Source organism: Leuciscus leuciscus (genome assembly GCF_965113295.1).
Source record: "Leuciscus leuciscus genome assembly, chromosome: 19".
NCBI lineage: Eukaryota > Metazoa > Chordata > Actinopteri > Cypriniformes > Leuciscidae > Leuciscus > Leuciscus leuciscus.
Window position 1 is genome coordinate 30706337 of NC_138743.1, and position 23024 is coordinate 30729360.

Sequence of the window (23024 nt, forward strand, 5' to 3'; positions counted from 1 at the left end):
TTACCAATGCATTTAAGCAAATACAGTAATGCATATCAAACCAAATTGCGGTGTGGTGGGGGGGTGAAGCTCCATACTTACACCTCCATACACCCTCCACTGCTATGCTCAAATATGACTCATCCATCTGTTTAGTCTGACTAGTGTTTTGTTCCTGACAAGAAAGATTCACACATAAGGACCACAGTGTATCAAAATTTCACAAGAGGCAAAAACACATCCAGCATTTGCAATGATAGATACAAGATCATTTTTGTCTCAAATTATTTATTTTATATCGCTTGTTCTTGTCTTTCATTTGCAGTATTTACATCGTCACTGTCTTACAAGCACATTCTAATCATGAATGAGAAAAACTCAAGTATCACAATATTAACAAAACACTAACAGCAAAACACTGCGAGCACTGGCATAAAATGAATGTCAGAAAACGACTAGTCACTATGGAAATGCAAATGGTGGTGGTGGTGGTGATACATAATCAAGGGAGGGCAGACACTGACACTGTTCATTTAGAAATTAATGACGCAAACACATGAGGAAAAACGTGAACGGCTTGAGACCTTGACTGAAAGTGAAATCCATTTGCATTACAACCAATTTTAGTTTTTGCTATTTATTTTTTTCCACTTCAAAATAGCAAAGGTTTGATGGTCAAGCTTCAGTGGCTGCAAAGTAGCATAGAGTGTTATTTGTAAAAACAATTCTGTTTTGCTATTTCCAGCTATGCTCTGGAGACTAGACACTTCCTCAGAAAAAGCCATTATGGGAAGCTAATTGTGAACCGTAAATGTCAGGTATGACTAATGCATGACCTGCGTTGAGAGACTGCAAGTGTCCCATGTTGGCTTTCAACGCTCTGGGGGTTGCAGTGAAAATGCATTTGCCGAAGACCGCAACAAAACCAGCAGGGTCTTGAGTGTGTGCTGTGCATCATAGGCTCTGAGAAAGCAGCAGACGTTTGTTTTTAGCCATCCAAGCATCATTCTTCCCTGTTGTGCATTCTGCTACATACTACTTCAAGTATGTGAATGTAGGTTGGTGTGTTTGCATAAAAAACCTCGGATGTTCTGGCATGACTCGTATGCGAATTCATTTTTATTATCAGGCAGGCGCTTAATTGCGGAGTGAAATCTCATTTTGGTGCCATATACTAAACATTAAGGGTAATTAGTTCTTACGGCACAGATATGAACAGTGAATTAACTGTAAAATCTTCATCCATACCCTCGTTTTTCATTTGAGCTCATTCTTGTCTAATAAAAGCTTGGTGATTCAGTGAATTCATTCTCACAAACGTTGTCTTTCCAATTACAGTGCTGGCAATGAGTAAATCTGCTAACCTTGACAAAAGCACCAAACCAATAGAAACTTATCCTCCTGAAAAAAAAAAAAAAAAACTAATCTCTTGACTTTTATTTGATATCATGTATTTTCAATTATTTGTATCTGGTAACACTTTTTACACTTTCATATAATTCAGCAGTATAATAACAATAATGGGTAACTCCAGGCTTCTTCACAACAGAACTCCAAGTCAAACTTGTTCCTTAATATAGCTCAGTACTTCCACAATATGTACTCACTCTTTAACATAAATACATAAAGCATGACCTTTACCATTGTGCTTTTTTCACAATGAACAGTTCTCCACACACCTTTAAGTCCCTGTGAATTAGTTTCTCCAGAATTCAAAAAGCATCTGCAACCTGTAGGTACCATCATGTCAGCTATTATGTTTTGGGACAGGACTCATGAAAATCTACTTAAGAAAAAAGAAGGTTCTTAAGAAGTTTATTAGAAAGTGCTTTAAGAATTTTCTCAAGAGCATATTAGTAAAATGACGCTTGATGTTGTCTGATTGTATCATGTTCATGAGGTTGCCTTGTCTAGTGGAGGTTGAAGGTTATCCTAACTTGAAGTTGCGTATGATGATTTACGATGAAAGAAGTTTTGTCCTATGAACAATCCTAAAGGGATAACTCACCCAAAAATGAAAATTCTTGTCATTTTTACTCACCCTCAAGTTGTTCCAAACCTGTATGATGTTCTTTCTTGTGCTGAACACAAAAGAAGATATTTTGAAGAATGTTAGTAACCAAACAGTTGATGGACCCCACTGACTTCCATAGTAAAAAAAAAAAAAAAAAAACGTAAGTCAATAGTGTCCCTCAACTCTTTGGTTACCAACATTCTTCAAAATATTTTCTTTTGTGTTCAACAGAAACAAGCAGAGACGGTCTCCAAAAGGTATGCAGCACTTAATTCACGATTGAGGCAGGTGGAGATATATAATATAAACTGTATGAGGTTTTGCCGACAGTGAGGATCCACTGGAGTTACGAGGTTACTCTAGTATAAAGCTATTTGGTATATAGTTGTATTATTGTTTTCGGAACTGCAATTTTACAGAAGGTACGCATGAACAGAAATGTTAAAATACTGACTCCGATTTATCCCTACAGCAGATTCAGGCTCCATTGTTGTCGAAATGGACCAGTCGACCTTTAACTCAACATCCCCTGTGTTCGTTCTCATGCTTGTGAGCTTACACAGACATCCAATACATTATTAATCGATTCAATCTGAGGCCCTTTCACCTGAAAACAAAGCCTGCCTTTTTGTTCAAACATCCATCTTAGGATTTGAGGAAAGTATATTGTAATTTATTTTTTTACCATCTGCCTTGAGTTTTGTCACCTCTGAATTTTTCCAATCATATGAGACATTAAGTGATGCATTTGGGGAATACGAGGACAGACCACCATATTATCCACGTGTACAGTTGTTTCATTTATATTCAGTTCAGACATCTTGGTGTTAAAGACAATCTGTTAAAGTCAAGCAAATTATTAACGATATAAAATGAACGCTTGTTTTCCATTCGTGTTTACTTGCTATCTTCTGCGTCCACATAAACCTTGCAGCCTTCGTTGAGTCAAAATGAAGATTTAGACTTTGGACAAAACAAAAGAGAAAATTTACAACACAAAGCATAGAGCCCTAAAGAAGTGGGAACTACATAGAGGTTGTGTATAAGCTGAATTTCAAAGATGAATTTCAATTCTTAGAGGTGAAATGTCTTTTGCTATTTCTTGTCCTGTAGTTCTGTATCGTGATCAAAAGCATTTAGGTTCATGAACTCCACATTTGCTTATAACATACAAAGCTGTGTTATTTTTCCTTAATAGGGTGGACAACATTCTATCCTTTTTAACAGCTCACAGACTGCAGTTGGTGTATTCAGCAGTGCTGGTTTAATTGGGCCACACACACATACAGGGTTTACCAGACTACGCAAGTAACGAGAGAGAAATGGACAGCAGCTTGACTTCTCTTTCAGGTTCCGAACGAAGCACAGTTATAAAGGGAAAAACAAATCCAAGGGCTCTTGGTCCTTTTGATCCTTACGTGTGTCCTTTGGAATAGCTTCCCTTTGGGTTCGGTTAATTGGATTGCGTATTTGTCTGTAGTTTATATTCTTCACCTGAACTGCTCTCAGACTTAGTTAAGTTTTATCCAGTGTGGTGTGACACGAGGTGAAACTTACATTTATATATTATGACTGAGGTGAGAAAGTCCCCAGTTCTTCTGGTTCATCCTTTTCTGGTTCATCCCTTTCTCCGATTTGGGCGGACAGGCGTTCCACGGGGAGGGATGCGAATGAGACATTTAGAAAAAAGACGTTCAGAGGTGGCTGTGTAGTATCGTGGAGTTCTGTAGTCCTCTCCTGACCGTGCTAAATGTGGCCTGGTTTGGACAGATACGCGATGAGGGCCACCACCACGCCCACGTAGACCCCCGTCCCAATGGTGATGGAGAGAGCGGCCAAGAACAAGGCTCGTCTAGATGCAATGCTTGCCAATGGGAAGTCTCCCTTAGTCACAGCTTTGCTGGTCTGGAACAAAGAAAGGGAATGGTGAGAAAGATCAAGATCAAAGGACACATTGACCTGTTTTCCATTCAAGGATAGATTACTTTGAACTATATAGTGCTTCCTTGATGATGCTGAGGGCTCAATGGAATATTAGATGTGTTCTAACGCACATCGGCAAGACATCTTACGCTTAGTCACATGACATTTTAAAAATCCATTCGACCCACTTTGCAGGGCAGTGGCACAAAGAATGGTACCTTTTTAAATGTATAAAAAATTCAAAAATTCCTTTTAGGTAGAAATGTGGAAGGCCACATTTGATGTGCTGAATGCATCTAGAACAGAAAATAAAATTCTGGACACATTCAGGAGGCAGGGTGTCCGTAGATCCTTAAAAAATCATTTAAATGTCTTCAATTGACATTTACATCAAAAAATTAACATAAAAAAACAAAGGACATAAAAAGTCAAGTTTATCTGAAAGGAAACAAAGGACGAACAAAGACATTTAAGGTTATGTTGTTCCGTCTTTAGGTTAGTCTTTGTTGAAGAAAGAAAGAATTATCACCTTTTAAGTAGCCTTTTAGTAAATTAGTTTAGCCTTAATCGCCATTCATACATTTTTCTCAATTTTTGTTTTGTTGCAAAATCGTGTATCAAATCTTTTAAAATTTTGCATTTAAATAATACTAATTTATAAAAAAAATCAAATTTTTTATGCATGAATTGAGCAGTCAGTTGTAAAATGTTATCTATATACTGTGTATCATGGTAACTTGCTTTGTCCCTATTGGTTTTACCTTGTAAACCTTCCTAAAAAACACATTTGAGGTTTCAGTCACGATCAGTGATGCAACAGAGATACGAGGGAAAGCAAGCATTGCACAGGCGTTCTGTTTGTCAGCAACTCACTTCTTGCATTGTTACTTTGTTATAATGGCCAGTGTCAGGAGGGATGATGAGCCAAATGTGAAGCAGAGATCAGAAGAAAATATATTTTCAGCTGTTGTTCTCTCGACATTCTCTCAAACAAATAATAACACGGTTGCTTGATGGAGTAAAACTCCCAATCTTATACTATTACCCCCTGAGCGTTTAAAGAAATGACATGTGACTTGAAATGGTAATGAATGGCCCTATCTAATGTTTCACTTTCCATACAACCCCATGCTGGAAGTACGCTGTGCTGAGAGCTATTAGACTGAAAAAGGGAACATCACACTGCTTTAATTTCTTTAATAGCAAGCCCTATGGAGCCCCATGTGTAATCAATCCATTTCCTAGTTCAAATGAATAATTAAGTCCTACTATGATGCTCATTTACCAAGAACATGGCTCAAGGGCTGGATGAATTTAACGGGGGGGGGGGGGGGGGGGGGGAATTTTTGTAGAACGTGCATATAACTAAACCGACACAATTATGCACAACATTCTATTTCCCCACAGCGTGGTGTCCGCTTTATGTAAGCAAGCAAACATACTTTGAACAATCGCTTTTTGTGATTGTCTCATGACCCCTCAGAATCTGGTGTCTATTTTAGTATCCTCATGAGAAAGTGGAAAGAGTTGCCAGTCACACATGGCTGTCACTGTGGGAGGTGTCTTGCTCTCTTTGTCACTGCATCCAACCCGGTTGTCCAGGGAAAACGCTATTGATTTTCACTCCAACGCTTTGTGACAGTCAATAATGTGTTCCTTGGACACACCAGTGCTCGTGCACCAGCTGAGTTGCCATGTTAACATGTTTTTTTTCTTTCTTTAAATTTAAAGACATCATCTTATACAAACATTTCCTGTAAGGCTGGGAGATGTATTAAAGGGGTCATGAATTGAGAAATTACATTTTCCTTGATCTTTTGACATTTAAGAGGTCATTGTATAAAAATATCCTGTACGTTTCAGAACTCAAAACATCTTCATTAGTCCAAAAACACCTTTTATTGGAGCCAAGCTCAAAAAACAACTCGTTTCGGATTGTGTCACATTATTCCGTAATAGTGTGATAAAAGTCAGCCTCTGCAGAAGAAGATCAACGCCTACTTCTACATCATTGCCTCTTTAGCCCGCCCACCGATTTACGCATGTAATGTAGAAGTAAATACGAGACAGACACAAACACAGGATTACTCCAGCAACAAAACGATAGAGATGCCTCTAAGGATTCAAGACATTTTGGAAAACACAGGCTACGTTCATACTGTCGATTTTTGGGATTGACAACCGCATTTACTTACAGGTGTGAGTCTTGAAATGTCCCGTTCAAACAGCAACTTACAGCAGCGTCTCGAATAAACATGCAACGGGAGTCAAGCCAGTATATTAAAATGATCATATTCTCTTAAGTTACCAGTAACCAAAGCGACAGTGACCAAAGTAATATCGAAGATGGAGACGTCCATAAAACGGAGAAGTCTTATCACTTTTGACACGGCAATAATCCAATCGAGCCGGGACTCAAAATCATAAAATCTTCGTCAAATTTTTATAAATTGACAGCAACTTTTATATCTGGGTGTAGAGTTGAGCATTTGAGTTGCACGTAGAACACAAAACTGACGGGAGAAGCTCCTGTGGAGAACAGTGACTGATCTAAAACCTTCAGATGACACACCGCTCATATCTCCGTCGCTGTAAGTTACCGAAAACACACGTGAAATTTTATTTTTAGGCTTTAATTATAGTTAACATTAGACCTTTTTGAAGGATATTCGTTTACTTGTATCCTTTTTGAGAACTTGAGCTTAACTGAAACTTGAGTGTCTGTAGATGTTAAAGAGGTTGTTCTGTCGATTGCAGCATTGAGGTGTTTTATTTCGACTTGAGAAAATTATTAAGAAAATAAACGTGATCGCACAAATCAACTGTTTCTTGTTTTTCACTGGCATGTCTCTTAGGTGTTGAGGACTTGTGCATCTTTGAGCCTACATTTAGTGTGAGTAAAATACTTAAGTACTGTTAAAATCAGATCCTATAAGACATTTACTTATTAGTCATTTTCGCTGTAAGGTATCTGTACTTAAATATGATTTTCAGGTACACTTTACACCTCTTATGTAATTACGTAAACTAATAATTTAATAACACTTAAATGAAAGCACATCTAAAATGAATATCCGTTTTTCATACTGTAAATTATAATGTTGTGATGCCTAAATTCACTTGTTGCAATCAAACTGTTTCAATTAATTGATTAATACAGTTATGTTTGTTTCCTCATTCAAAAATGCACTTGGACAACATACTGTATGAATGTAAATATTGCTTTTATTTCTATTTACTGTAATTGTTATATTGATGATTTTAAATTAAAACGATTAAATGTGAAAAACGGATTAATTTGAACTATGATTGTAAATTAGATTGTGAAGTACTTTGATTGTGAAGTAGTACCTACAAAATGATGGATCCCCTTTCAGTCATTTTAGAGCGAAAAAAATAATACCGCTGAAAAATATTGTCATATCGCCCAGCTCTATATCCATGGGCTCTGTATGTGTCATGGCTTGTGTAGAACTAATATTGATATTGATTTTAACATACAATTCAAAGTGCTTAATTAGTTATAAGTAAGAGTAAGACAGAGGTGGAAGCTGAGAGGAAGGAGTCTGAGGCAAATGGTTGGCGTCACTTCTCATGAACATTCAACCCTATGCCGCGGGTAAGGTGAGAAAATCCATTCAGGATGTTCTCCGAGGAATATTCCCAGCCAGGAGACAGGGCAAAAACATTCGCATTTTCACTAGATCTCATTTCCATTCTCTCTCTCACACACACACACACACACACACACACACACACACACACACACACACACACACACACACACACACACACACACACACACACACACACACACACACACACACACACACACACACACACACACACACACACACACACACACACACACACACACACACACACACACACACACACAAAATGAAGTTGCATTCTGGAGAACCTTTTCTGAACAACACCACCATCATCATAATTACTCTGGGAGAATTCACTTAGCTCCTGACAAAATAATTCACTCTGCCCGTGTCTGCCACAAACTAAACTATAGATAAGAATAAAAAGCCTCATTCTGAGGTAGAAAAATTGATGTGTTCTGTGCTGGATGAGAAATTGGAGCTGAAATCATGGCACATCATCATGGTCACACCCCATCTGATCAGTGCATTCATGTTTACACCATTTATATTAGAGGAGTGCCTGGTCATTTTTGCAGTCACGCAAGCAGAGCTGTTTGCGCGTATGATGGGTTTTATAATGAAGCTGTTCTGTATTATTAGAGGGAGCTGATAGAGATCGCAAACACTTTTCTCTCAGGAGACTACAGGCTTGTTTGGAGGGCACAGATGAAAAAGTGTTGAAGAATTCATCTCTTCTTTCTCATGTCGTAGCAGATTTTTAGCAGGCTTAATGGTTAGCCTCTGGATTTGGTTGGTGGGCTTTGCACTTACCCCCTGAGAAAAGTAGAAAGCAGCAATGCCCAGAGGCCAGAAGCAACAGAGCATGGAGAAGATAGCGAGGCCTAGGTGATCACGAGGAGGGATGACGATAAAGTTGTCCTCGCTCTCACTGTCACTGGAGCAATCTGTCTATAGGGAGAGAGAAGATTCATTAAAATCACTGCAGTTTGTTAACAGGTGAAAAAATAAATTCAGGTACATTATAATACAGAGACTAAGTAATATTGAGAAATATTAGTATCATTTTAAATAAGTATTTGAATATATTTTAAAATGTAAATTACTGCAGTCTTCAATGTCACATGATTCTTTGATGAAAAGAAAGTTCAAACGACAGCATTTATTTGAAATATTTTTTTTTGTAACAATGTAAAAGTCTTTACTGTCCATTTTAATCACTTTAATGCGTCTTTGCTGAGTAAAAATATTAATTTCTGGAGAAAAAAAAAATCAGGCCCCAAACCTTTGAATTGTAGTGTACGTTAAAATTTAAATATGAAAAACTAAATATATAATAAGTAATAATCCATTATATATAATATATACTTATCTATTATGAACACATCTGAAACCCCACATAGTACACTGGTCCAGTTTACTTCATTTTCTTTTTTTGGGATGGCCAAGTCAAAATGATTTTCTGTGATAATTAACATTAAGCATCACATACTGTTCATAGGGCTTATAATGACAACTTTTATTGAATCTGTGCAGCATTTTGTGAATTTTCCATTGTCAGTTCTCTCCTTTGATTCCAGTGATTCACTTGAGTTACTAAAAATAACTTCGCCTGTAGAGTGTGCCAAGAGGAAAGCTGTTAGGAAAATATTTCTGTACTGATTCCCGGCAATAAGCTGCAATCATCAGTGGTGAAGGATAGTTCTGTCACCGGGATTTTATCTGTGCAAATAATAGGCCTACCTCTCTATAAAATAACATGAGATGTTAGATTGGATTTCTCTGTAAGGAGGGGGGTGAAGTGGCTTGTGCACATGGATATTGTCATGTTTCTGCTATATGGTGAAGTACATCTCTCGGCAAAAACCAAAATACAGTTTACCTTGTCGTTAATGCTAAAGAAACCTGGCAAATTTCAGTCCATATAACGAATCGTCACACCTACACTCTTTCTCATTGCTTATATCTGAACACCTTGACGTTACATAAGAGGATATAAATAATTTCATTGGGTGTTTGTTAGCCATTCTGCTGTGTGCTGTGGACTAGCAGTTTAGTGCTTTAAACTGAAACACTTACAAATGAACTGCGCCAGTTGATGGCATAATTTGTATGCATAGTTTTCGCACCCGATTCACTTTGCAAGGCTAGTGGCATTATTGCGTAACTGTGCAAATGCGCACACAAAATCAGTGATGACAGAAATGAGTGCTATAGTTTTTGGAGGATACGCTCTCTGCAGCATTAAATAAATGATAGTGACGATGCACAATATATGTATATCGGACTATATCGGTTGATTTTTGGAGACTATTATTTGTTGTTTTTCATCTGTATTAATTAATATTGTGTTTATATTGGTTATATTGTTCATGCACTATTTTTCAGGGGGCACATTTTTATTTCCATGACAATGCGTCATGCTTGTCACGTGACAAACCACGCTGTATGTCTGATGTATTGGATTTATACAAATTTTTCTGGTAATCTGATTCACAAATATGTGCAAGTAAATATATTTTGTCTGTAAATATCTTTATAATGATCATGTTTATCTTTAACAGGCGATGGGTGCCGCTGCAATTCAGAGAATCAGAGTTGTCTGATTTATAACATGTAAATTCATCCATTTCTCCCGAAAGACAAAAAAGTAAATGGCCGGTGAACTTGGAAAAGAATAGAATAAAATGTATAGTTAACTACACAATGTGTATCTGATATTATATAAAACAAGTTTAGGGATTATTATTACTGCTTCCATAGACATCAGTGTGTATTTTTTTTTTTTTTTTTGTACTAGGTATGTAAATTTAACCCTCATGTTATGTTCGAATTCTAAATACAATCTTGTTGGAGTGGGTCAAATGGAGCCCATTTGAATTCCATTCCGTACAATTTCCCAGAAATCACACTATAAAAAAAAAAAAAAAAGAATCAGGTGCAGAATCAGAATCAGCTTTCAATATCAATACTTTTCACACATTGCAAATAATAAAAATCTGAATTTAGGATTAATAAAAAAAAATATAACGACTATTTTTAAGACGGCCCCTCCCCCACATACGTGGGACGTTTGAAAGCTGAGCGCTTGAACTATATATCATTTGAAACCATTATATGGTTGAAAACACTTAGGGCTGTGAAATGATTGATCGCGATTAATCGCATACAAAATAAAAGTTTGTGTTTACATAATATATGTGTGTGTGTGTACTGTGTATAATTATTTGGATATATAAATACACACACATGCAAGTATATATTTAAGAAACATTTATTATTTTTTATATAAAATATTTACATTTATATATAACATTAATTATATATAAATATTTATACAGTATATACATGCAAATATTTCTTAAATATATATATATGCATGTGTATTTATACATACAAAATAATTATACACAGCACACACACATGTTATGTTAACACAAACTTTTATTTTGGATGCGATTAATCACGATTAATCGTTTCACAGCCCTAGTTCTGATACATGACAAGTGAGCACTTCCATCTCTTACTCAGCGCCAACACATATTTGAATTTAGCAGTTGATCATGTGATACACTAATGATCTAATCACCGGTGTGATCCTATCAAATGTAAGTAAGGAATAATTGACGACAGGCCGTTGAATTATTAGAAAAATAATGCACACCCGAGGTGGTAATGCGGTCACGACGCGAAGCGGAGTGGCCGTTACACCTCGGGTGTGCATTATTTTTCTAATAATTCAACGGCCTGAAGTCAATTATTCCGCTTATACTACAGTTACCACACCTCGAAACATTGTTCAGATTATGTATTTCAAGACGTTTGTAAAGTTTTTGTCATTAAAATGCTCTTGTATGTAGGACTAATTTCTTACGCATCTAATCCCATGCCTCCGTTGCTAATTCCAAAACGTCATTTCAGAGTTAGTAACGGAGGTTTGAGCCGCTGATAGCAGACTAATGCTGGGGACACACGACTAGCTGACACATTCTCTGACTGTTTTCATCGACTGCAGCAGATTTTAAACACCGACTTTGAACACAGACTGAATGCGCTGAACAGGTTTGGGCATGATCAGTCATAAGTATCAAATTACGTTCATAACCGGCCTTAAAGTGTGTTCCCGGCTTTATGCAGTTATTAATGCAGTTATTAGAGAGAGATGTTGCAATAATGAGACAGAAAAGCATATGTGCGTCAATATTATTATTTATTTATTAATTCAATTCGTTTTAATTAATTCGTTAATTCTTTTTTTTCTTCTATTATTGACAGATGACAGTAGACTAGCCAAATAAATGAAACCCAAAGCCATTTTAACAAGTAGGCCTATCAATAATTATTTATTTGTTAAATTATCTGCAATAAAAATCCGTGCTGCAGGACTATCCATTTATTTAGCCTATATTCAGTTTAATTTTCTATTGATTATAGATAGGACTTTATAGTTTATTTATTCAAATTAAACTGCATGTTTCTATTGATTGTGAAGCTAGACATTGAAAATTGCAGATCAAGCGCATGGGGCTAAATGCTTTTTCTTGTTATGAATTGTATCCTATTTTCCGTTATTACAGTTGACTACGCGAAGTGATATGGAACTGTAATGCGGTCAAGACCTGCCTGGAACTACTTTAGCCGTGCGTTTCCCTGAAAATAATGCACACCTTAGAACGTTCATCAACCAATCAGATTCAAGCATTCAACGGCCCTGTAGTATAAAAAATAGTAATCTCTAATAGTAATCTTTTGGAATCTGTAATCAAAATCCATTTCGCTCAAAAACTTGAGGGGGCATGTGCCCCGACTCAACTCGTGAGATACGTCGAGATTCCCACCCCTAGTACTGACTAAAGTAACTTTGCAACTACGTAAACTTATTTATACTAACCCGAACCCTAAACTAACAGTCTCTGAGTGTTAGTTGACATGTAGTTGCAAAGATACTTGTATTTAGTAAAGTGTCTAAAGTGGGCCATCGAAATAAAGTGTAACCAAAAAAGTAGTAATTTATAAAAATATTTTAGATGATATTGAATATTTAATTGTGCATGCCCCCTTTGTCATCATAATGAACTTATAGCAGTTAAAACTATTGATTTTATTATTGTGTTTTTTATAAAAAATTGTACACAAAATAGTACTGAAGAATTTGGATATTGTCCAATTTGAGAGTACCGGTCATAATAAATAAAAATAATTATTGTTGATCTTTGCATCCCTAATAGTGACTAAATTTGAATAAGTTGCAGCACTGTTTTATCAGATTTAGGTGTTTTTGCGAATTAAACTGAATTGGGGTAGTTAGTGAATAGTTTTAGTGACTTTCTAATTTGTCACCAATAAAAAAAGTTTGTATAGCTAAAACTAATTTAGGGCAGATGGATCTGATGACTGATGAATGAATCTGTATTCCTGAATATTGTACAGAAGTAGTGGTACATGACTGTACAACCTGGCGAATCCAATGGCAATCGCATGAATTTTCATACTTTTTAAGCTTGTAAAGCATCTGCATACGCTTAAATTTGAAACGACAGCACCTGATTTCCCCCCCCAACTTGTTTAAACTTGTCTTAAAGCAACAGAACATGTACAAACATCTTTCCGCCAATATCCTGCATGGATTCAAATGCCTAATGCATTGAACTGTCCAAAAAATGGAATAAAAACAGATAAGCCAAAAACAAACATTTTTCCGCCAATATCCTGCATGAATTCAAATGCCTAATGCATTGAAAAGTCCAAAAAAATGAATAAATACAGATAAGCCAAAAACAATCTCATCATCTCCACATTTAGCTGAAAGGCATGACATTTTTGCATTATGTTATTACTGATCTAAGCTGTATGTGAATAATCTGCCAGCAGTGTCAAACAGTTAAGCCCCAGAGCCAGAGACCCACAGCTTGGCCCCCGATAAGCCCACCTCCACCCCTGCTGCTGCTTCTCAGGTGCCTCTCCTGAAAGAGGGTGTGCGGAGGGGGCGACGGCAGATGCTGTCACTGCCTGCCTGCCAGCTTCCTGACAGGTAATGACAGATTAATGGATGGTTTTATCCTTTCAGGGTGGCAGGAGGCACAGGAAGGAAAACGTGTAATTTATGTTACCAAAATGCCTCCCCAGCATGAGCACGATGAGCCCTGTCCTTCTTCCTTCTCCCCTTTCGGTCTTTTCTGTTCTTATTCGATCCATCGCTCGGCTAATAGAACTTCATCTCGATTTCAAGGTGATCGATGTCAACACTTTCAAACTTATTATGTATGTCATGTGTGAGGGCTCTGGATGAGTGCCCTCCTTTGGCGGAGAGGAAATTGAATCCATATACATTTGTGATTAGCTGCTTAATCAAATTTATCAAAATTCCAGTTACTCTATCCGACATGATTTCATCGCAATGCAACAGGAGTAAAATAGCTTCATGTCAAACTGAAATTAGCCTCGGATGGCAATGCCCACAGACCTCCCAAAGTCTGTTCGCTGAACATCTGATGCAAATAAAAATGGCAAGCGCTGTTTTTCAAGCACTGAAGTCCTCAATTTCAATCTGATTGTTGAATCGGGTCCGAACGGTGCAGGAAACCTATTGTATTTGGACAGATTTTTCTATTATTTTATAATTATACACTATCGTTCAAATGTTTTTGAAAGAAGCCTCTTATGTTCACCAAGGCTGCATTTATTTGATTAAAAAATACAATAAAAAATATTTAGAAATATATTAACAATTATAATAACTTTTCTATTTTAATATATGTTGTTGTTAATGTTAAAAGTAAAAATGTTAAAAGTCTTAAGTTTCACATGATCCTTCAGAAATCATTCTAGTATGCTGATTAAGTGCTTAAGAAACATTTGTAATTATTATCAATGTTAAAAGAAGAGAATATTTTTGTGGAAACTGTGATACATATTTTTTAGGATTCTTTGATTAATAGAAAATACAAAAGAACACCATATATTCCAAACAGAAATCTTTAGAAATATTATAAACAGGGCTTGGCATGAACTTTTTTGCTCACCAGCCACGGTGGCAAGTGGTTTTCCAAAGTTACTGGCCACAATTTTGACATCGATACCATGGGGAACTACCATAGATATTTTCAATATTACCTCAGAATTTGGCAGCATGTGTATTAGGCTGCTGTCACTTTAAGACCTGATGCACATATCTATTCTTTCTCAACTTTAGTCTCAAGTTTACGTTCACTTATAACATAACTGACTGTTGACGTGCCAAGACCTGCATTTTTACATTGTTGTGTGTATTTGACTGTTTAAGTGCAATAAACTAGCCTGGGTTTCCCCATGCTGCCTTGAGCGCAGCGCGATTTTATTCACGCTGCTAGGCAGTCTGGACACCATGGACCAGATTTTCCCCTCAAAAAGGGAACCAATCACAGAACGGGGAGGGAGCAGCAAGACGATGACGACGTCTATGCGACACACCGAAGCAGTTTGTTTATATCTATGGATCCAACATGGCAGCAGACGCGAAGTTACCTTTCGATGCAGCCTTAGATAGTGTTCTAAGTAGTTTAGAACGCAAGTTTATTTCGTCTTCTTCCTCGTCGAATTTCTGCCACTCTACATACGTCATCTGGTATAATTGAAACGATTGGCTATGAGCTACGTACAGGCGCATTTGATAGACATTCGTAGCACCCAATAAACGGCTCTGGGCATTCGTAAACCACGCCTCAAATACGAGAAAATGAACATATGGTTCCCAGACCACGTCTCAATGAGATGTGGTCTGACGTTAGCCAGGCTAGCAATAAACAGTGAAAAAGAACTCAATTCGGTACTTTATGTGTGCGCTTTGTGCGCACTTTGTCCGCACACAATCTGTGGGAATGAGTAAAATTATGCGCAAATGAAATGAGTGAGTGAGGGGAGGCAGGTTTGTATGTCAACTCGCTTTTTGAGAGATAAGAGAGCAAAAAAACGCAGATGATATCGTGCATCTATTTAACGGAAAACGATATATATCGAAAAATCTATATTTTTGACACACTACATAGCACTTTTAAGATGCCTTTTTAAAAGACTACATTTAGAAAATAATTTTTATTATATATAAAATTCAACCAAATTCAGCCAAAGTGGCTTGTAGGAGGGACTGCGTTACATGCCACTGCTGAAATCCACCCACATTTGGCAGGTTGGCGGGTGGTAATGTCATTATAAATGTCTTTACAGTCAATTTTTATCAATTTAGTGGATCCTAGCTCAAAAGTAATAATTTCTTCTTCTTCTTCTTTTTTAAAGTGTATTTTTATAAAATTACATTCTTTCAAATTTGGCAATTTAATTACTTAACTCCATTTTTCTAAACTCCTTGAATTTAGATAATTGTTGTTTGTGGCTAATGCGCTGGCTAATTATCTGTTTCCAAGTCCGCTTGGAAACAAGGAGGTGGCGGGTTTGTATAACGGGTGCATTTGATGAATAAATAACTGTTGTATTTGTTGTATAGACTAGTAGCATCATAATTTAGTTTGAGGCATTTCATTTCAAATAAACTAGATAACCATGAACAAAGCAATATATTCAGTTTTGTTTTCTGAGTTCAGGCAGTCTTTCCCTCAAAGCGCCCAGAATGAGGTACAACAAAAGACCAGACTTTTCGCCGCAAGACTAAACTGAAAGTAGTGCAGGCTTTGTTTTTGTCCCTTCATGAAGCTAAACGCAACTTGTGGGGTTTTATTCCGAGATGCTTTTCAACTTGGACAAACATAGGATTTATGAATTCTTCCTTTGCCGCAGTCTCCCTCCACATCGTTCTGACTTCGAGCAGTCTGTAATGGAATTTGATGTTGAGGATGAAAAGCGAATGAGACGATCTAAACAGCAACCAGTAACCTGATGGAGGGTGGTGGTGGGGGTCATGGAATAAAAGAGCTGTCAGGTGAAAAGCACTCCAAGGCAATTATATTCCTACAAAGGGGCAAGTAACTGCATCAGAGATGTCATTGTCCCGGCAGGTGTCATGGCGTTGCTGAAAACAGCCGCATACGTTTTTAATGGGACTGTTCAGAGATTATAAGCGGTAGTCTCAAGGCAGAGAGTAGTTAAGTTGTGTCCTGCCAGGTGCTGGCAGCATTTCAGGCATGGGTCATGAGGATATAATTCATCAGGGGGTTTGATTAACATCTAGCGCACGCCAGACAAATAAAAAACACTGACTTACTGAGCTGTTAATAAGCCCGGCTGATTTATAGACCCCAGGACCACACTTGCGTATGGCATGACCCGTGTTCAAGGATCACAATGGGATTCTCAATCACTGAGCAAATAATCAGGATGACATGTGTGCATGATATTAGTGAAAAGAATAATAATTCTGTACCATATTTTTTTCCAAACTATATTTTCAAATGCATTACTTTTTACTTTCCAGAATCGGCTGTTTTACCTGTTGTTTGGTGGCAAATGCTTGTTGATAGAGGCTAAAAGAATATTTTTTTAAAAAGCTCAAGGCTGTATTAGTAATTTATGGGTACTTGGGCTCGATTTGATATTGAAGCTTGGGATAAACTCTTGTAATTGATATCTGCAACCTCCTAACAAAGATACATTAGTACAGTAATACATTTAGCGATGTTTACTCTTGCTTACCTATCCATCAGCAGTTATGATAAATTGATTTTCTGTGGAATACACAGCAAGCTCATTTATCTTCAATCTGTGTAAATAGCCTTTGATCACCTGGGAACTCGGCGTACCCTCTCGCCCACAATGTAGCAGTAATGAGATTAAGAATGGGTTAGTGTTGACAGAGTTCTGTGGGTCTTAATAATTTAAAGACTAATTAATTGCCTGGTGCCAGAGCTTTTTATTTAGGCTAAAGAGCAGCATAAGAGAAACAACATTCAATGTAATGGTTGCGCTTGGCTCCGAGGAAAAACATGAGTAGAACCAGTACAACCAGATTTTAATGATGATCAGATTTTTTTTTTTTTTTCACATAGCGAAACATGTTGGTTTCAGCAAATCAAAAACATGTTGTGTCAGATGTAGCCTTTATAATCCAGCTGTGATCTTACATTTTGTATGCTTTTGGTAAATTATTTAATATATGATCAAATTGTTTGAATTTTTTTGTAGAATAAAAATAACTGATAGCAGTATTTTAGATTTTTTTTAGCTGATACCCAGCTAAGTCTCGAAATCCCTCTCGAGATGCATTATGTTTTTGAAATGAATTTAGCATGGAAATGTTTGCTCCCTGAAGTGTGCTTTATCGTGTGTCTTTTAGGAGCTTTATATAAAACGGTGGCTGATGTTTTGGCATGGCCCTGAGAAATTCATCTTAAAGGAGAAGTTCACTTTTGAAAAAACTTTTGCTGATAATTTACTCACCCCCATGTCATCCAAGATGTCCATGTCTTTCTTTCTTCAGTCGAAAAGAAATTAAGGTTTTTGATGAAAACATTCCAGGATTTTTCCACATATTATGGATTCCATTGGGACCCAAACGGTTCAAGGTCCAAATGACAGTTTCATTGCCGCTTCAAAGGGCTTTAAACGATACCAGACGATGAATAAGGGTCTTATCTAGCGAAACGATCGGTCATTTCAAAAATAAAATAAAAAGTTGACGTTTTATAAGCACAAATGTTCGCCTTGCTCTGTTCTGTGATGCGCGTTCGTGACGTCACGTAATACGCAATTACGTTGAAAAGGTCAAGTTTGATGTGTTTACAAATGTGCGGAAGGAGGACCATATAAACATTTTCAAATGTATTTGTGTCAGTTTATCGTTTAAAATGCCCATTTCGTGTGCGCATCCTGAGTGTTTTAATATTAAAAAGCCAAAAAGAACATTTTCTTCAATTTTTCAAGCGTGACCTTTTCAACGTAATTGCGTATTACGTGACGTCACGAACGCGCATCACAGAACAGAGCAAGCCGAACATTTGTGCTTATAAAACGTCAACTTTTTATTTTATTTTTGAAATGACCGATCGTTTCGCTAGATAAGACCCTTATTCATCGTCTGGTATCGTTTAAAGCCCTTTGAAGCGGCAATGAAACTGTCATTTGGACCTTGAACCGTTTGGGTCCCAATGGAATCCATAATATGTGAAAAAATCCTGGAATGTTTTCATCAAAAACCTTAATTTCTTTTCGACTGAAGAAAGAAAGACATGGACATCTTGGATGACATGGGGGTGAGTAAATTATCAGCAAAAGTTTTTTTAAAAGTGAACTTCTCCTTTAAGACTGGCATCCGGCATGCTGGAAAGAAAGTGCAGGTGCATCACAGCTTCAGCGGAATATGATTAGTGGTTGAAGAACTTGTTCGTCTTTCTTTCTGTCATAAAGGACATATTTGTGAAGCCACATTTCAGCTGTGAGAGTTCGTTAAGCAAGGGAGAAAGAGAGAAATTAAGACAGTTTGACAGTATACAACTGTACACTGAAAAAACCCAGTGCTTTTTTTTTCTTTCTTTTTTTTGCAGTCAATCATCCAAGTACAAGTTTTCTATGCCTAGTAAATTCAATTTAAACATCTCCACAACTGACAGAAATTTGTCCTTGTGGCACTTGGTGGTAAACAGCTCTCGGAAATTAAATGTTCTCGAATTTGAGAGAGAAACTATTTATTGGATGTTTTATAAGTTTGATCAATTGGACATATGGACATTCTCTGAAAACTTTGCCCATATATAATGCACTAACAGCTGGAAGAAATTTATTTATTTGACAGCACAGTAACACAGATGGTGTGTGATGGCAGATGTTATCATTAGTATTTCCTCACTAGGGATGCACAATATATTGGTGTAATATTAGTTATCGGTTTAATAAATTGAGTTTTTTTTCCAATTATTGGTATGGCCGTTTTTATTGGAAATTTCATTGTTCATGCTCATTTTCCCTATTTTTATATTTAGATTGCTGTCACCTAATGCTCACTTAAAGTTAAAAAAACGTATTCTTTAGCATATCTAATATAAATATCCATTATTATAATATTATTTATCATACTATTATTTTCATACTGTACATTATAATGTTGTGATGCCTAAATTCACTTGTTTAATTTGAGTTTTAGTGTCATTTATCAGTTCATCCTTTAAATTTAAATAAATGTTGGCCAGTATCAGACAGACAGAAGCTTAATAATGGAGTATCTGTATTTCTATTATATGTGAGTGACATTTTTCATCACAGCATTCCATTGGTCTCAGCATGTGGCTTAGTATGCAATTAAAGCCAATATAAAAACCAATATTAAAATTCTGCCCAACACTGATAAGCTGACAATTATTTTCATGTTATGGCCAATATTACATATTCAAAACACATTGTGCGAAAATGTATGAAATGTATGTGTATAATATCTAAAAAATGGATATTCATTTTGAGATTTCTAAAAGATTACATTTAGATAAAAATTCCTATACCATTTAAGTTCTGCTTATCAAAAACCAACAGGGATAATGAGCATGACAATCTCCATCAACATAATCATTGTCATCATCTTTTCATTTAAAGGAGGCTCATTGAGGATTCTTAAGTTATTATCCACTGATGAGAATCTCTTAAAATCTCAATTAAGACATTTAGGCACTTTGCCATTAAAGGCGATCCAACAATTTCTTTTTGAATTCTTTCTGGATAATTTATCCTTTGCGCATTCTTTCAAACAGACGATTCAATCTGAGAAGGAACTAAATTGGCTTTAAAGCCATTAAATACTGCTTTCATGATATCCTGTGACTTCCAAACAAAAACACTAGGACCATTAGTGGCTCTTTTCTACTAGAGGATGTTGGCTAACCAAGATCTGCCGTCAATCCCCCTTCAAACGAGAAGCTCTGACAGATGTGTGCACTCTCCAAGAGTGGGAAGGCACAGTTCACACTTTTCTGTTACGCACAAAATATATTTCACAACACTCAGAATAAAGAACAAGAATGGGAACAACAGGGGTGTCTCTAGAGGCAAGCTCCCGCGTTCACTTTATCATTGCCACAGAGGAAGAACAGAGGGATCTTAAAGCTATAGAATACAAATGAGAAACACAAGCCTCAATGTCACAGGGATGTTACTAATGCACTGTAGAAATATCTCTCAAAGGATGCTCATGAATATCCTATTATCAGATATAAAGACTGTGTGAACCGAATGAATCATTAGCCATTCACAGGAATCATTCTGATTTCACACATGCTCACTGTAATGACTTTTACTTTACATAACTCAGGCCCAGATTGTTTATTTACATTCACGTCTATGCTTTTTGAGGGAAAATCTGTATAATTTTGCAGAGAATTTACTGGCATCAGTCGATACTTTACTTTATATTTAACTGTGCATGCTCATTTATTGTATATCCATTTTTGTTGCGATGTCTATACTTGTAGCATTTAAAAACAATGGATTTTTGTTTTTAATATTGTATTTTTAATTTATTTAGTCATTCAGTTTGGTTCTGTCCACATTATATGCATATATGCGGCTGTTGCTTACATTTTTGGGAGTTAATTAATTTGTAGGTTTTCTAATGTGCTGTAAGCCACAGAACATATAATGAAGACAGATCACACCATATGGGCCGCAGAGGTCCAGAGCCCCACACGCAGAGAATGTCTTTAATATCATCAGACAACCGCAGTGAGTACCGGTGCTGCCCAGCATGGAGCTACATCCATTGTGAGACGCTGAAAGGCTCAGAATCCTGGACATGACCAGAATACGTATTCCTCTCACTGAGCTTCGAGGGTGACGGACCCCCATCCAGCACCATTACATCCTATCAGCAGCACTGATCATTGCCCAGCCCCTCTCATTAGCCCTTGCCTATCTGCTGAGAAATTGAAGTGGTAGTTGTCACACATGATCCAGTAGAGCCAGCAGATATTGCTGGAGCATAAAGTGATGTTTTACAGCAATTTCAACCTCCAAATAGAAAATTAAACCTTTGGAGGACAGCTTTTTGAAATGTGAAGCCTTTCCAAAAAGGGTCTTATATTGTAGTGTAGGCTATAACTAGAAACTGGTGTTCCCTGAGAGAAGGGAACTGGTGTTCCCTTGAGCTGCGATGCTTTAAGGCAACCTGTCAATGGACCTGATGAATTAATCCAGCCATAAAAAAACACATTAGTTCGGCTCAGCGTCTTCAAAGAAACTTTTAAAATGCAAACTTACCTCATATTCAACATATTCCTCTTCCTCCACCTCATAAGACACAGTCTGGATTTTCACCTCGTTTTCGTCCAGCAGTTTAGCCTGCGGGTCCTCCGTACTGGGGGTCTCCACCGCTACGTCCTTGTCTTTCTTCTCCATGAAGGTGGTCTCGCAGCACTCGTTTTTGTAATCCTTGCCCTTGCTGCCTACGTCGTCCTTGTAAAGGATGAAGTTAGGCTTGTAAAAGGCCTCCACCGCCAGGTGAAGCGAGGTGGCGTCCAATAGCTGGGCTTTAGCCTTGCCGTTTCCTCCTGTGACCGCAACCCCACCTCCGCCGCCACCTCCTCCTCCACCTCCTCCACCAGTCACAAAGTAGTTTATAATGTTCTCCTGATACTGGTTGCTGTGGAAGTCGCCACCATAACCATAGTCGGCCATAACCATATGCTTGCTGTTTTTATCTAGAAGAGGGTTCTGAAGCTCACTTAGGCTCTCCATTGTTGAAGAGCAGAGCGCCGGGACTCTGTGTTTAACAGCCGGATGGAGAATGAAGGGAAGGAGAGATGACCTTGCCTGGACTGATGTGACAGGTGCTAATGTGTTCAATAGGCCGTGAGCTGTAGGAGGAGTGAGAGGAGAGAGAAGTGAGGGAGAAAGAGGAAAAGACATGGACTATTGAGCACATGCAGAGGAAAAGTTTAATAAGACCGAACTGCCATGATGGACAGGTGCTTGCCAATGGAAAGGCATCCATGCAGATAACACAATGATGTCCGGGGCACCAAGAGTGGCTTAAGCTACAGTTGATCTGTGAAGACTCTTATTGGGGGCAATGTCTTATAAATTACAGATTGAAGAGTTTTGCAACTAAGTAGTGAGTGACTGTAGTGAGTGACTTTTTTCTCTCTGATTACTAAAAAGTCATCATGTCCCATTCCTCTCCAACTAACTGATAAAATGTGGTTATCAGACAGATTTTAATTAACTTTATTCTGCTGCCCCATGACACTCACTGATAACCCTGCCAAATGGGCATGCCTGATAGTTCATATGCCCATGAAGGTAAAGTAGACATCTTTGTTACAAAGGCAAAACATGCCCAATGACCCAAACCCTTAATGCCTAACTGGCCATCCAGAATTGAATTGAAGGGGAAATATGTAGTTAGCCTTACATAGGCAGACCTTTGACTAAATGCCATTCTGGTCCACCACACTGTAGTTTTTCTTTTCTTTTGTCATTATCTTTTCTTTAATGTCATTTTGTGTCTGAAAATATTTTTTTCACAATAATAGACTGGCATGAAAAAGTAATAATGGGACGGTGGTTGTACAGAAAACACTAATAAATCT

General features: G+C 37.3%; 1 protein-coding gene across 1 annotated transcript in view; it reads right to left on the minus strand.

Annotated features, from left to right (window-relative positions):
* Positions 1 to 256: 256 nt before the first annotated feature.
* The window catches only part of syndig1l (synapse differentiation inducing 1-like), a 28551-nt gene continuing 5783 nt past the window's right edge, over positions 257 to 23024 (minus strand). Inside the window, exons 2-4 of the mRNA XM_082147606.1 lie at positions 21694 to 22289; positions 8344 to 8481; positions 257 to 3898 (exon numbers count right to left, since the gene is read on the minus strand). Of these exons, the coding sequence (XP_082003732.1) occupies positions 3740 to 3898; positions 8344 to 8481; positions 21694 to 22170 (774 nt within the window). The 5' untranslated portion in view covers positions 22171 to 22289 and the 3' untranslated portion in view covers positions 257 to 3739. The remainder of the gene's footprint in view (positions 3899 to 8343; positions 8482 to 21693; positions 22290 to 23024) is intronic.